This window comes from Trachypithecus francoisi, unplaced genomic scaffold (genome assembly GCF_009764315.1).
Source record: "Trachypithecus francoisi isolate TF-2019V2 unplaced genomic scaffold, Tfra_2.0 Lachesis_group2, whole genome shotgun sequence".
Classification (NCBI taxonomy): domain Eukaryota; kingdom Metazoa; phylum Chordata; class Mammalia; order Primates; family Cercopithecidae; genus Trachypithecus; species Trachypithecus francoisi.
In genome coordinates this window covers 92114247-92129027 of record NW_022681465.1, presented here as the reverse complement: position 1 = coordinate 92129027, position 14781 = coordinate 92114247, and the positions used below count along the sequence as shown (strand labels likewise).

The following is a 14781-nucleotide window of genomic DNA, read 5'->3' as shown; positions in this document are numbered from 1 at the left end:
CAAATTGGTCCCAATTCTCCAGAATACATCTTAGGGGTGTTTTTGCCTTGAGGGGGGAATGTTTTTCTTCTGAAAAAAGAACATAGGGATGCCAGTGCCCCTAGTCATTTTCCGATGAGCATTAGTCCTAGAGCGTCCTCTATGATCCTAATGCTTATTCCTTTCCAGGGTGTGTAACCATCCATGGACCTCTGCTTATCGGATTAGTTACACTCACCGATGTAGCAGACCTGCACCCCCTTTTCCTGCCTTTCTTGACCACAAAGAAAGGGGGCCAGGCTGCTACATCTACTGGTCCTTTACCAGTGTGCCCAACATTGCCTTTGTGCTCAGGGGTGAATCCTAGAACTGGACTGGGTTCCTGAGTATTTCATAACAACCCAGCTGCCCCATCAAGATGTGTAACCATAAAAGCAGTTCTTATGCAAATTTGTTTCAGAGAGGGTATAGGTAACCTTTTGAGTCAGGATTGAGATAGTCCTTTTTGATTCTGTAAGTACTTTAAGACTTGACTGAGTGCAAACAGCTCGTAAGTTTGAGGAGACCAGTTAGTTATTAGGCAATTTTTCTAACTCTGCTTCAACAAGAGTCTTCCTGTCAATTACTGAATACTCATTGTGGTTTTTTCCTCAGTCACCTGGGAGGAACCATCTATTGTCCTGTCCTGAAGGGAGTTCCTCCTAGGTCTGTTGGACTTTAGTATGGTAATTAAGATTTAAGTCCCCTGTTAGGAGCTGGGTTAAGTGAATTATCAGTGGTTGGTGTTAAATTACCTTTCTCTAACAGAATAGCCCCATGCTTTAAGATTTCTGAGTTAGTAAGCTATCTTTTTGCTTTTTTGAATAATTCTGAACTGGTGAGGTGTGCTCACAATGAGGTTTCCTCTAAAAGTTATTTTTCTACTTTTAGCAAAGCAGTTGTCGCTACAGATTGAATGCATTCGCAGGTTACTGGGTTAAGGATTTTTGATAGGAACGCTATGGGTTGTCAGTGGCCTCAGTGTTTTCAGGCTACGCCCTTGTTTACACTGACAGTGAGGTAGTATTGGAGTGTTATAGGGTCACAGAGAAGACCTTCAATTATCAATTATAGGTTTTAAATTTACCCTGGCTTTTAAAGGAATAGGGCACACTTTTTTTTTTTAACTATTTCTTTCTCTTTTTTTCCTTTGACCTCCTCTCTGTCTCTCCCCTCCGTCTCTCTCTCTCCCCCCGTCTCTCTCTCTCCCCCCGTCTCTCTCTCTCCCCCCGTCTCTCTCTCTCCCCCCTCTCTCTCTCTCCCCCCGTCTCTCTCTCTCCCCTCTGTCTCTCCCTCTCTCCCCTCCGTCTCTCTCTCACCCCTCCATCTCTCTCTCTCTCCCCTCCGTCTCTCTGTCTCTCTCTCTCCTGCTCTTAGCCATTACAAACTTGGGGTCCTGGCAAGGGTGGTGGAGAACAGGTCCCACATAACTGCTCATGTGGAGAGCTGTATGCCTAAATTGGGAGGGACACCAGGGATAAGACTCCCTGGGTTTATAGCCTAGATGCCTAAGGACTCAGCGTAGAGCTTCCTCAGATCCCTTTGGAGATACAACTTGCAAGAGGAAATCTAAATCTAAAGTCTAAACCATTAGTACCTAGGAGGCAGGGATTGGAGGAAGTAGATTCAGAGGTAAGGAGAATTTTGGGGCTACGCTTTCAAGAAAGTCATGGTCAGGACCCAGGAGATACAGTCAGAAGGAAAGGTAGGGGCGCATGCATGGGTGACTGTTGAGTAGAGACTTCTGGCTGCGCCATGATCTGAACTAGCTAATGCTGGGGGTTTGGGACGACAGCTTTCTGCCTCTAGTCCGCTCTCAGCCTCCCCAAGAAAACTGAAAGTGGAAGCTGGCTCCAGGCAGACCAAGATCCCCAACCCTTCTGGGGACCAGGCAGACCAAGGTCCCCAACCCCTTTGGGGCTTGTTAAAAAGCCCTTCCCCAGATAGCCTCACACCTGAGTCTTAAGTCCCCGCGGCCATGCTAATCGTTTTTAACTGGCTGACAGGTGCCCGGTATTTTCCTCCAATTCTAAGGAAGGATAGGACAGAACAGCAAGCGAAAGTGGTCCGATATTACTCACCACTTTGGAGGTCCCTTCGTGGTCGCCAAAATGTTACCTGGGGGTCCTTGCTCCCAGAGCTCCCAAGATGGTGGTGGGCCGTTTCCAAGATGGCAGCAGGTCGCTTCCAAGATGATGGCAAGCCTTGTGTTCTCTGACCTTGGGTTCTTGGCCTCACGGATTCCAAGGAATGGAATCTTGGGCCATGCAGTGAGTGTTATAGATCTATTAGAAACCGTGGGTCACGGAAGAGAACCATGGAATCTAGTGACTAGTGTTCAGCTCGATTAGGATGAACCCGGGCACTTAGCCGTGCAGGAACAATGGCAAGCCTCTAGCCTGATCAGGAGCAGCAGTGGGCGCCTCTCTGGCTCAGGAGCACAGCTGACACCCTGCCGGATCCGGAGGGATTGAAGTCAGCAGCGGGTCTGCGATAGTGTCAAACAGCAGTGGTGGACGGTGAGCTGTGAACAGCGAGCGAAAGCTCAGCTTGAGCTGTAACAAACACGGACCAGAAGAGTGCAGTTGCAAGATTTAATAGAGTGAAAACAGAGCTCCCATACAAAGGGAGGGGACCCAAAGAGGGTAGCCTAGAACATAGATTTTTAAAAATTCAAGTTATAGATTTGAAAATATAGATTGGTTCTACCACTTATTAGCTGGGTAGATTTGAGTGAATTTCTTAATTCCTTCTGAAAGATGGTTATTATGAGGATTTCATATATACAAAGACACAGTGGGGAGACACATTTGGGACATGTTGTAGTCTAATGGGAACAAAAAAGTCATTTATTTGCTTCCTGATTTCCTGCTCACTGATGTAACTTCACAGATATAAGGAGAAAGAAGCTGAGTTGTCATGAAGTTATTTGAAAGTAACATTTAAGAGAGACATAATGGTTTTTGTCTTCAAGGATGTTATGAGACATGGCAGTTCACATGCCCCCTAGTGGCATCTTGTAGTGGAAGGAAACTGGATTTTTTTTCAGTTCTTAACCATGTGCCAGGCCCTGTGAAACCAGTATATGGCAGAACTGGGATTTGGACTCAGGTCTGACTCCATACCTCATGTTTTGCCCATTCTGCAGGGATTGATTCTGTTATCCTGAGGTGGTCCAGTGTTTCTTAACTTAAAGGTTAGGATCATTGGGTTGTGAGCATTGCCAGCAGTGTATTACAGTGAGTTAGTATGTACTTGATTTGACAAAGCAAGGTTCCTGAATAAAGTGGAAGCAATGGGATATATATTCCCTGGATTTAACTGAAGTGGATCCAAGCAGTGTGTGGTGTGCTGTTTCTTAGCATACCTCTTATTTTAATTTTCATGATTTTTGACTCCCAAAATCTGAAATTTTCTGAGCTTCTGGGGCCATGTTTTTATCTAGGACAAATTCCTAGAGAAAAGTGTTAACTGTACCAAAGCCACATAGTTATTGGTAGATGCTGGACTAATGGCCAATGGAGACTCCATTCCGGGGTCTTTCCAATGTACTCACTCAGCTCTGACAGCCACACCCACCCTGATAATATTAATAAATACAGCAGCAATGATGCTATAATGGCTAATGTTTATTAAGCACTTCTTTTGTGACAGACACTGTGATAGAGGCTGCATCAATATTATCTCATCTGGTCTTTGTAACAACCCTATCATGTGGGTACTCCGTTACACCTGTAGTAACGGAGGCTTACCTAGCAATGAGTCAAAGGTTGCCCTGCTGGTCAGTTGTAGAATAGGCCTCTCAACCCAGCAGTGTTTGACAGAGTGCCTGAACTCTCTCTACCCGGTCTACTTTTCAATGTGGTATCTGAAGATGTCATGCACACTTAAACTTCTAGGTTCTTTCCAAGGAACCATGAGGTAGTTTTAAACTAATATGTATTATTTGAGGTATCTAGTAGCTATTCTTTCAAAAAGCTTTGTTTTACACGTAAGTAAAAACTGGCTCATCACTTTTCAAAGGTTTATTCTTTGTGGTTTTGAGCTGTTTGACATCAGGCACTGTATTATCTTTTTCATCTCTTTTCCTCCCCCTACAATGCCTTTCACGTAATAAGCAATCTAGAAATATTTGCTGAATGAAGGTAAAGTCATACTAAACAGGGCGCTCCAAAAAGCAAAGTTTGCATAGTGGGCTTAGTTTTAATCATTATTTACTGTACGTTCTTCGTTTATATAAAAATCCATTAATAGGACAACTTGATGGCAACCTCCTCAATAAATATTTCTTGAATGAATAAATGATGAACCACCCTTGAAAAGTTGCATTTTCTTTAGAGTTTTTTTCTATCAATAATTTCTATTTTTGAGGCTGCGTGCTGTGGCTCACTCCTGTATATCCCAGCACTTTGGGAAGCCGAGGCAGCCAGATCACTTGAGGTCAAGAGTTTGAGACCACCCTGACCAGCATGGTGAAACTCTATCTCTACTAAAAATACAAAAATTAGCTGGGTGTGGTGTTGGGCGCCTGTAATCCCAGCTACTCGGGAGGCTGAGGGAGGAGAATCGCTTGAATCTGGGAGGCGGAGGTTGCAGTGAGCTGAGATCACACCACCGCACTCCAGCCTGGGCGACAAAGCTAGACTCCAACTCAAAAAAAAAAAAAAAAAAAAGTTTTTATTTTTGTTTTAATTGTGGTAAAATATACATAATATAAAACTATTTTAACTGTTTTTTTAAGTGTATAGTTCTATGGCACTAAGTACATTCACAATGCTGTACAGCCATTCTCCCACCATCCATTCTCCCAAACTTTATTAGAGTTTGAAGCCTGTAGATAAAACATTTTCAAGGCTCTACCTGTTATTAAAGCAGTTTAAGTGGAAAAATTGCATTCTTTGCTTTAATTATTTGGGATGTAGTAATCCTAAAAAAAAATCAGTTGATTACTAAATGCCATTCTCTTTCTTTCCCCTAGTGGAATGAGACCGTGGAGATTTTTCGTGCTAAGATGCCGTTACGGAAACATCGCTGTCGTTTCAAGAGCTACGAGCATTGTTTCACAGCCTCTGAAGCTGTGGATTGGCTGCATGAGCTGCTGAGGTGCAGTCAAAACTTCGGCCCTGAAGTGACCCGCAAACAAACGGTCCAGCTGCTAAAAAAATTTTTGAAGAATCACGTTATTGAAGACATCAAGGGAAAATGGGGTCAGGAAGATTTTGAAGACAATCGTCACTTATACAGGTAATGGCAACATATAAACCTGGAAGGTGAGGAACTGGGGAGATGAGTGAATCTGGTCCAAGTCTGTTGAAGCTTCCTGATGTGTAAGAATTTACCTTGTTCACTGAACAGTGGGTCTAGTTGTGATTTGTTGAGTGGAGAACTGAATGTGTTGCTACAATAAAACCAGTTGCGATTTTTCTTGGCTTCTTAGAGCACTCCAGAGCTGTGTTTTGTTGCAGTGATGTTTCAGTAAGGAAATCTTTTCATGCCTTTTGCTCACCTGGGAAGATGGTGGCCATAACTTAGTACTTCTGGAGAATCTGAAATGGTGGAACAGTAGCTCTGGGTTCAGCTTTTCTGAGCAATGGGGATTGGTATATTCAGGAGGTTAGTAGCAGAGTGTGTGTGATCTTTAAACAGCTCAGGGCCCGTGTGAACAATTATGCTAGAATTCCCTGATGTCTCAGATTAAGCTGACAGTGTGAGTCTGCTTTTCCGCAAACATTTTTGTTCATGTCTCAGTGCTATTTTATCATATGGATGCTTATCACCAGATAATCCAAGGGAAAATGAAGATAGCTTGTCTTGCACTTCCCTTCTCACTGCATACTTGGCAGTTTTATTGCTGGAGGTGGAGGGGACCAACCTAAGATTCAGGTGTGGGAGAAGACTAAAGAGGAATGAAGTCACACAGGTCCATAAAGGAATTATTGAATTCTCTACACGGATTAAAAGAAGGAATGGAGAATATGAACCCTTATTATGTGCTTTTTTTACTCCAGCTGAACAATAAGGAGTGTGATTGCATCATATTCAGTGAGGGCATTCCACTGGGACACATGGCTTTGCACAGAGAAAATCTGGCTCTTTCATACCTGAACCATTTCTTTGTCTCCCTCTTGGACTAGCTGCTGAGAAAGGCAGAGCAGGGTGAGAGTGTCTGTCGTGAGTGCGTAGAGTGAAGAACATACATTGCTGTGCATTAGGATCTAACTTCCTCAGGGAGTTTCATCAGCAGTCTCTTGCGTGCAGATATCAGTATTGTCATCTGGGCAATTAGTCATCTCTCTACTTGGTGGTTAGTTTTGGCTTTGCTGATTCCACTTTTAATTAGGATATTGGGTAATCTCGGCCTGTTCTGAGACCTTAGTACTTAATAGCATCAGGCAGTGGAAATTTTAGCCCTCTACATGCCACACTTTATTGGGAATTCTTAAATGATTATTTCTCTTGGAAAACTTTAATTGCTTGTACCCCAACAAGATTTAGCTAGAACACTTCTGAAAGATTCTCTGGATGAGTAACTTCCATTCTATTCTATTGCGACCTTAAATTGGGTACCTCCCATCGAGTCCCAGGAGGCTTTATGAGTCCCAGCAGAGTGAAATAGGAGCCAATTACAGAGCACTAACTGTCAGAACATGTTTCACTTCAATATTAAGACTTAACCATGTATCCCCTTTTAAAAAATAGAGTACACAAAACAGATTAAATTCATCCATTAAATAATTATTTTTTTCCTCCAGTTTCTCTTTTTATACTTTTTATACTTGTGAGTCATAAATGGAACAGTTTTTTTTTTTCCACCATTTACTACCTGAAAGTTCATTATGGCTTTCCATTTTCCTGAGTGGAAGTTGTATAAGTTAACCACTGACTTTTGCCAATTACCTAGATTAATCTGGGATGAAATCCATTTAGACAGGTAAGTCATTTGTTAAGGTACCCGTGCCTTGAATTGAGAGTGAGCTAATGAGTGTACAGCCAGCCGTTGCATATATGCAGGCTTCTATTACAGTGCTCCACGAAAAGAGCATTTGCTGTCCTACCTGCCGTGTCTCAACTGCTTTCCTTGGGCGAAGAGTACTACTGCCAAGTTATGAAAACAGAGGAGGAGAGTATGAGCGAGAGGCAGGTTAGATTTGAAAACAGATGGAGAGTCAATGAAATGTCAAAATCCAGGAATATCCTTCTAAATATCAAGCTTTGTGGAAAGGAGCCTTTAAAATTTTATTTCTTTAATTTATTTAAATTAAATTTTATTAATTTTAAATTTATCTATTTAAATTTTAGTTTAATTTATTTAATTTTTATTACCATATAATAATGGTATATGTTTATGGAGTACTGACTGATACATTGATCTAAGTATGCAATGTGTAGTGATCAAATCAGGGTAGTTAGGATATTTATCACTGTAAACATTTATCATTTTTTTGTGTTGGGAATATTAAAAAAGCCTCTCCTCTAGCTTTTTGAGTAAATTATTGTTATTCAACTTATAGTGATACTGAACATTAGAATTTATTCCTCCTATGTAACAGTAATTTTGTATCCATTAACCAACTTCTTGCTGTCCTCCTCTCCCCTTACCCTTCCTAGATCTAATAACCATAATATTATCCTCTACTTCTATAAGCTTCTTGTTTAGCTCCCATATATGTGTGAGATCATGAATTATTTATCTTTTGGTGCCTGACTTATTTCACTTAACATGTCATCCAGGTTCATCCATATTATCATGAATGATAGGATTTCATTTTTTTTTTTTTTTAATGGCTGAGTAGTATCCCACTGTGTATAGTGTATATGTATCACATTTTCCTTATCAATGGACACTTAGGTTGATCCATCAGTGGACACTTAGGTTGATTCCGTATCTTGGCTATTGTGAATAGTGTTGAAATAAACATAGGGGTACCGATATCTCTTTGGTATACTGATTTCCTTTCTTTTGGATAAATACCCAGTAGTGAGATTACTGGATAATATGGTAGTTTTATTTTTAGTTTTTTTGAGAAACCTCCATACTGGTTCCTTTTTTTTTTTTTTTTAATACTTTAAGTTCTAGGGTACATGTGTACAATGTGCAGGTTTGATACATAGGTATACATGTGCCATGTTGGTTTGCTGCACCCATCAACTCATCATTTACATTAGGTATTTCTCCTAATGCTATCCCTCCCCTAGTCCCCCAGGCCCCTACCCCTGACAGGCCCTGGTGTGTGATGTTCCCTACCCTGTATCCAAGTGATCTCATTGTTCAATTTCCCACCTATGAGTGAGAACATGCGGTGTTTGGTTTTCTGTTCTTGCGATAGTTTGCTAAGAATGATGGTTTCCAGCTTCATCCATGTCCCTACAAAGGACATGAGCTCATCCTTTTTTATGGCTGCATAGTATTCCATGGTGTATATGTGCCACATTTTCTTAATCCAGTCTATCATTGATGGACATTTGGGTTGGTTCCAAGTCTTTGCTATTGTGAATAGTGCCACAATAAATGTATGTCTTTATGGTAGCATGATTTATAATCCTTTGGGTATATACCCAGTAATGGGATTGCTGGGTCAAATGGTAACAATTCAAGATGGATTAAAGACTTAAATGTTAGGCCTAAAACCATCCTGGTTCCTATAGTAGTTATCCTAATTTACATTCCCCCCAACAGTGTATGAGAGTTCCCTTCATACACTGTTTCCTTGGTGGTTTCCTTGGTCTATGAGTTAGAGAAAGCTACCTGAAATATAAGGGTTCTTTTTGTATATTTTAAAGAGAGAGAATTTGCATATATATGTTAGAGAATTTTATAACAAAGATGATGAGTAAAGCCCTTATTTTGGAATGGTCAAAAATGATTTCTAGATTTAAAAAAGGCATGCCATATTTGTTCTGTGAATGCATTTAAATTTGTTATTTTTTTTAAGACTCAAGATGTTCAGTATAGAAAATAGAAGGGAGGAGTGAATTTTAGTGTATAAGAAAGGAAAGCAAGTTTGTAATATCTGAATACCTATAATAATAATGAGATGTTGCAGAGATGTACTCAGCACTATACTTCTTTCCTGTTAACCAATAGCAATTACTAGAAAGAGTTCTGGGTTTGCTGCTGGTGAGAACAATTTTAGATTTCACTAAATGGTGCTCATGGTTGAATCAGATGCTGTTGTCTGTGTCTTAAAGCTTCATGACCCTAAACTTTTAATGGATAAGGAGATTGAATTATACTACTTTATTTGTTTATAAGAAATTTTGGTTTATGAAACATTTCTACTTCTGTGATACCATTTAATCTTTATGATCTCCTCTGATCTTTACGACAATTCTATGAGGTAGACAGGGTACATATTTAATCCTCAGACACTTTCCCCTTTAAAATGTCTAAACAAAATACCAAGAATGTTCTAGTTAAAGAAATTCCGTTCTCACTGCTTCTGCCCATCTGCATATATAAACAATTATGTAATATTATTTAAACCTAATTTACTGGGTTCTATACAAATACAAATATATATTATGATAATTATTTTGGATTATTTAATGAGAAAAGTGTCCTGTTGTAGCTCTTTAGCAGGAAAGGGTTCTCTGGCATGGAGCCTATATGTGGCTCCTGACTTGCTGTCATCACTGATGCTAGCTCTGGTGGGTGGCTGAACTGGAAAGGTTTTCATGTCTTGCAGGTAGACATTCACTGGCTCAGATGGTGGGGGTTGAGATCGAACATGTAGGGACCATTTTATTCTCCTGTCTGTCTCATTCCTTTTTTTCTTTCCTTCTCTTTTTTCTTTTTTGTTTCTGCCTCCATGTGTGTCATTGTCAGGTTTCAACCTCTCTTTTTCTTCCTCTTTCTCTCTTTCTATTCCTTTTCTCTCATACTTTCTTGTTTTTCTGGCCTATTTCCAAAATACTGATTTTAATTTGAAACTAAAGTTTGTTATGTAGCTATTGCCAATTTATTGAATAATGTTATTTTCAGAGTTCTTAATGTAAAAAGCAGAGGAATCATACTACTCAGTTTTATGGCTTAGTATATAAAGCTACAGAAGTTAACACTATGGTATTGGTAAAGTGATAGACATGCAGATCAGTGGTACAGAATAGAGAGTCCAGGAACAGATACATATAAATATGCCAATAGATTTTTTTACAAAGATGTAAATTCAATTTAATAGGAAAAGATTAATATTTTCAGCAAATTATGTTGGAATAATTAGACATCCATCCATGTATATGCCAAAATAAAAAAAGAACCTCAACATAAACCTTATACTTCATACAAAAATTAGTTCAAAGTGGATCATAGATTTAAATGTAAAACTATAGAACTTTTAGAAAAACAGGAGAAAAGTCTTTGTTTTGGTATTAGGCAAAGAGTTTTTAGACATGACACTAAAAGCACCAAACATAAAGGAAAAATATGATAAATTGGATTTCATCAAAATGAACAATTTTTGCTCTGTGAAAGACATTGGATGAGAGGATGAGAGGACAAGCTACAGATGGGGAAAATATTTGCAAACCACATATGTGACAGTGGAGTGGTATCAAGAATATATAAGGAACTCATCAACTCAACAGTAAGTAAACAAGCAATCCAATTAAAAAATGAGCAAAAGACTTGAAAAGATATATCACCAAAAGTATGCAGTTAGCAGATGGGCATTTGAAAAGATGTTTAATGTAGTATACATTAGGGAGATGCAAATTAAAGCCCTAAGGAGATACAACTGTGTATCTAATAGTATGTTCAAAATAAAAATACTAATGATATCTAGCGCTAGTGAGGATGCAGAGTAACTGGAAGTCTTATACATTGCTGGTGGACACCTAGATTATTAGTCACTTTGGAAAAGTTGGTTTCTTCTAAAGTTAATAAGTACGTTGACTATATGATTCCGCATTCCTACTTCTGGGTATTTACCCTAGAGAAACAAAAACAATGTTTACACAAAAACTTGTAAGTGAATATTTATAGATTGCCAATAACTGGAAATAACCTAAACATTCTTCCATGGATGAATGGATAACTATTGTTCACCCATACAGTGTAGCACTGTTGGGTGGGAGAAGGGTGAGAATGTAAAGGGAGAGCAGGAAAGATCGTTTTTGGGAGTAATGGAATAGTTCTGTTTCTTGATTTTGGTGATAGATACACATATGTACACATGTATTAAACTTGATAAGAATATACACCCAAAAAAATTTTTTTTTACCATATGCTAATAACTTTCTTAAGCTAGAGATTTGCAAAACCTGCATTTGTACCTCCAGTGAAAGAAACTCAAATTTAAGTTGTTTGTGGGAGGTGGCCCTTAAGTCATTTTCTGTTGGCCTGGGAAAAATTCTTTCATCACTATCCAATAGGTCTTTTGGACCCGTTTTAGATACCTCACCTTTAAATTAATGGACTACTTCCTCCCTCTAGTGGACATCTTTTGTTTTTCTAGGAAAGCACAGAACCGGTGAGTGTGATTGTATTTTTCCTTTGTCTTTACTCATTTCATCGTCATGGGTTGTTGTCCTGTATTAGTTGGATCAGTTCTTAGCCTTACTGGGCATCAGTTTTCTCAAATATAAACTGGCAGGGCAACAAAGTGATACCCTGTTTTTTTTTTTTTTTTTTTTTTTTTGAGGCGGAGTCTCGCTCTGTCGCCCGGACTGGAGTGCAGTGGCCGGATCTCAGCTCACTGCAAGCTCCGCCTCCCGGTTTTACACCATTCTCCTGCCTCAGCCTCCCGAGTAGCTGGACTACAGGCGCCCGCCACCTCGCCCGGCTAGTTTTTGTATTTTTAGTAGAGACGGGGTTTCACCGTGTTAGCCAGGATGGTCTCGATCTCCTGACCTCGTGATCCGCCCGTCTCGGCCTCCCAAAGTGCTGGGATTACAGGCTTGAGCCACCGCGCCCGGCCGATACCCTGTTTTTATAAAAAGTTCAAAATTTAGCTAGGTGAAGTGGTGGCGTGTACCATAGTCCTAGCTACTCCAGAGGCAGATTGCTTGAGTCCCGGAATTCAGGGGTGCAGTGAGCCATGATCATGTCACTGTACTTCAGCCTGGGTGACAGAGAGAGACCTTGTCTCATAAAAAAAGAAAAAATGAAAAAGAAAAAAATGACAGGGAGGACTTGATCTTTAAGATACTTTTTAGTTCTAAACTTTTATGTTTCCAGATATGGAGTACCTATCACATGTTTTCCAATCCATGGCAGTGAAGGATCTAAAAAGGAAACATAACATGATTCTTTATCTGCCTGACTTTGTAATCTCTTTTGAGAGATAGAGTGTGTGTTTATGAAAAAGATTCTGCTATATAGCAGAATCAAGACAGTATTTAATTAATTACCTAAAATGACCCATAACAAGCAATCAGTTACACTGGCAGTCATTGGGTTGACATATCTGTTTTGTTTGACCAGCATTGTGGTTTAGTCATTAAGTTTTTTTCTATCTTCTTTTTATTTTTAAATTTTGTATATTTTGTGAAGATAATACATTTATGTGGTTCAAAATTTACAAAGTGCAAAAGGGCATATGCAATGAAAAGCCTTCCTCATATATCGCTCCCCCAGCTACCCAGTTCTTTCTCATAGACACCTACCATCATTAGCTTCTAGCACAGTGTCTTAATACATTATGAACCGTAAAGTCTTTAGATGGGGTGAACTCACTCCAGTGGCCACATTCCCCACCATTTCCCTATAATATTATACCAGACTGTATCCTGATAATGTTATCTGCCTGGCCATTGTAGGAATTGTGTCTGTGATCCAATTGGTGTGGACTGGAGTGTTTGGAACGTCATGGAACAGGAGGAGGACGAGGAGGAGAAGAAGGAGGGGAAGGAGGCAGAGGAGGAGCAGGACTTCAGCCTAGGTCTGGTAACAGGGCAGGATCTGGATAATAAGAAGGCTAATAAGAAGGATAATAAGAAGGAAAAGGATATTTCAGGTGTCAAAGATGGCACGATCAAGGCTGTCAGTTAGAAACACACAAATAAGCTTCCTGGAAGAAAAGGGAGGAAGATGACCCCGCTGGAGCAGAAATCTTAGGTCAGGAAATCATGAGGGATACATTTGGTAGAATTTCTTACATTTCTGACTGTGGAGTAGGCTTTTATTTCAAAAGGAGAAGTTATTAAAGCCAGGCATAGTGGCATGCGCCTGTAGTCTTAGCTCCTTAGGAGGCTGAAGCCAGAGAATTTTTTAAGCCCAGGATTTTTTTTTTTTTTTTTAATTATACTTTAAGTTCTAGGGTACATGTGCACAATGTGCAGATTTGTTACATATGTATACATGTGTCATGTTAGTGTGCTGCAGGATTTTTAAGGCCAGCCTGGGCAACATAGTGAGACCCCGTCTGTTAAAGGAAAAGAAAAAAGATCAGGTGCGGTGGCTCACGCCTGTAATCTCAGCACTTTGGGTGACTGAGGCAGGCGGATCACAAGGTCAGGAGATCGAGACCATCCTGGCTAACACAGTGAAACCCCATCTTTACTAAAAATACGAAAAAATTTAGCCGGACGTGGTGGCGGGCGCCTGTAGTCCCAGCTACTCGGGAGGCTGAGGCAGGAGAATGGTGTGAACCCGGGAAGCAGAGCTTGCAGTGAGCCGAGATTGCACCACCGCACTCCAGCCTGGGTAACAGAGCGAGACTCTGTCTCCAAAAAAAAGAAAAGAAAAAGAAAAAGTAAAAACAGAGAAGGCAGCTACTGTTAGTGTTTTGAGCAGTGATGGGGTCTTTGTTCTAGAACAGAGTTAATTGAATAATAGGAACAGAATGGATTGTAAAGCAGAGAAGCTGGTGAGGTATTTAAGGTAACTGATGAAAGCAGTATTGCCTGGATGAGAGTGCTAGCTGTGGGGCTGAAAAGGAAGGAAGGACTTGTGTTTTGTAGGCAGATTTCAGGCTAGACCCTGTAACTGCTCTGTATGTAGTCCATAAGCTTTGTTTGAAGTCTAATTTTTTTTAAACAAGTTTAAACATATTGTTCATTAATCTGAAATTGCTATTTACATTTAGAATCTTTGTTAATGTTTAGCATCTGCTTATAGAGGCTTGGAATGTAACTGTTACCATTTTCAAGTCAATGAACAGTTCTTCAAACACACCTGTAGTGTTTAGTGGGTGTCTAAGTCTTTGTGATGGCTTTGTTCCTAGGTAATGTCTCAAGGATTTTGGAGTCTCTGGAGCTGGATGACTGTCTCAGAGTCTGCACCCACATCTCCCATAAAGGTCAAGAATGAATGTCTAGGTTGTTGTGGGATAATGATGAAAAAAATATATAGGAGACAACTTTGTTGCTACCAGGCATTTCTTTTCTATTTCTGTTTCTTGCCAAACTCCTTTTCTATCTTGTGGTAATCCCCATTTGTGTGAGTGTTGGTAGGAGGCAGTGCCCTACAGTGGAAGCCAACAGGGGTGAGACACTCCTGCTTCCTATCGCTGGCAGTGAGGGCTCAGGCATGTCTTCTTCTTGGTCATTTGTATGTTCCTCCTTAGGACTTTGAATCTTGAAGGAGGCATGCAAATGGGAAGCCACAGCTTACAATCTCCTGTGACAGAAGTGGTAGACTGCAGGAGCAAGGACAGAAGTACACGGAGGCATTCAGAGCTTCTGGCAGTGGCTTTAGGACCAGATTGTTCCTGGAGCATGAATTCGTTTCCTTCTGTGTGTGCTGGGTGGCCTCCTTTTCCTCTTTCATCTTATCCCCCACCCTCATCCTGTTTCTCCAGCTCTCCAGTTGATTTTGTGTTCTAT

General features: G+C 40.2%; 1 protein-coding gene across 2 annotated transcripts in view; it reads left to right on the top strand.

Annotated features, from left to right (window-relative positions):
* DEPDC1B (DEP domain containing 1B) overlaps positions 1–14781 on the top strand; it is a 130695-nt gene that overhangs the window by 12822 nt on the left and 103092 nt on the right. For both annotated transcript variants that reach the window (XM_033179643.1, XM_033179644.1), the window contains exon 2: positions 4997–5262. In XM_033179643.1, coding sequence (XP_033035534.1) covers positions 4997–5262 — 266 coding nt within the window. The remainder of the gene's footprint in view (positions 1–4996; positions 5263–14781) is intronic.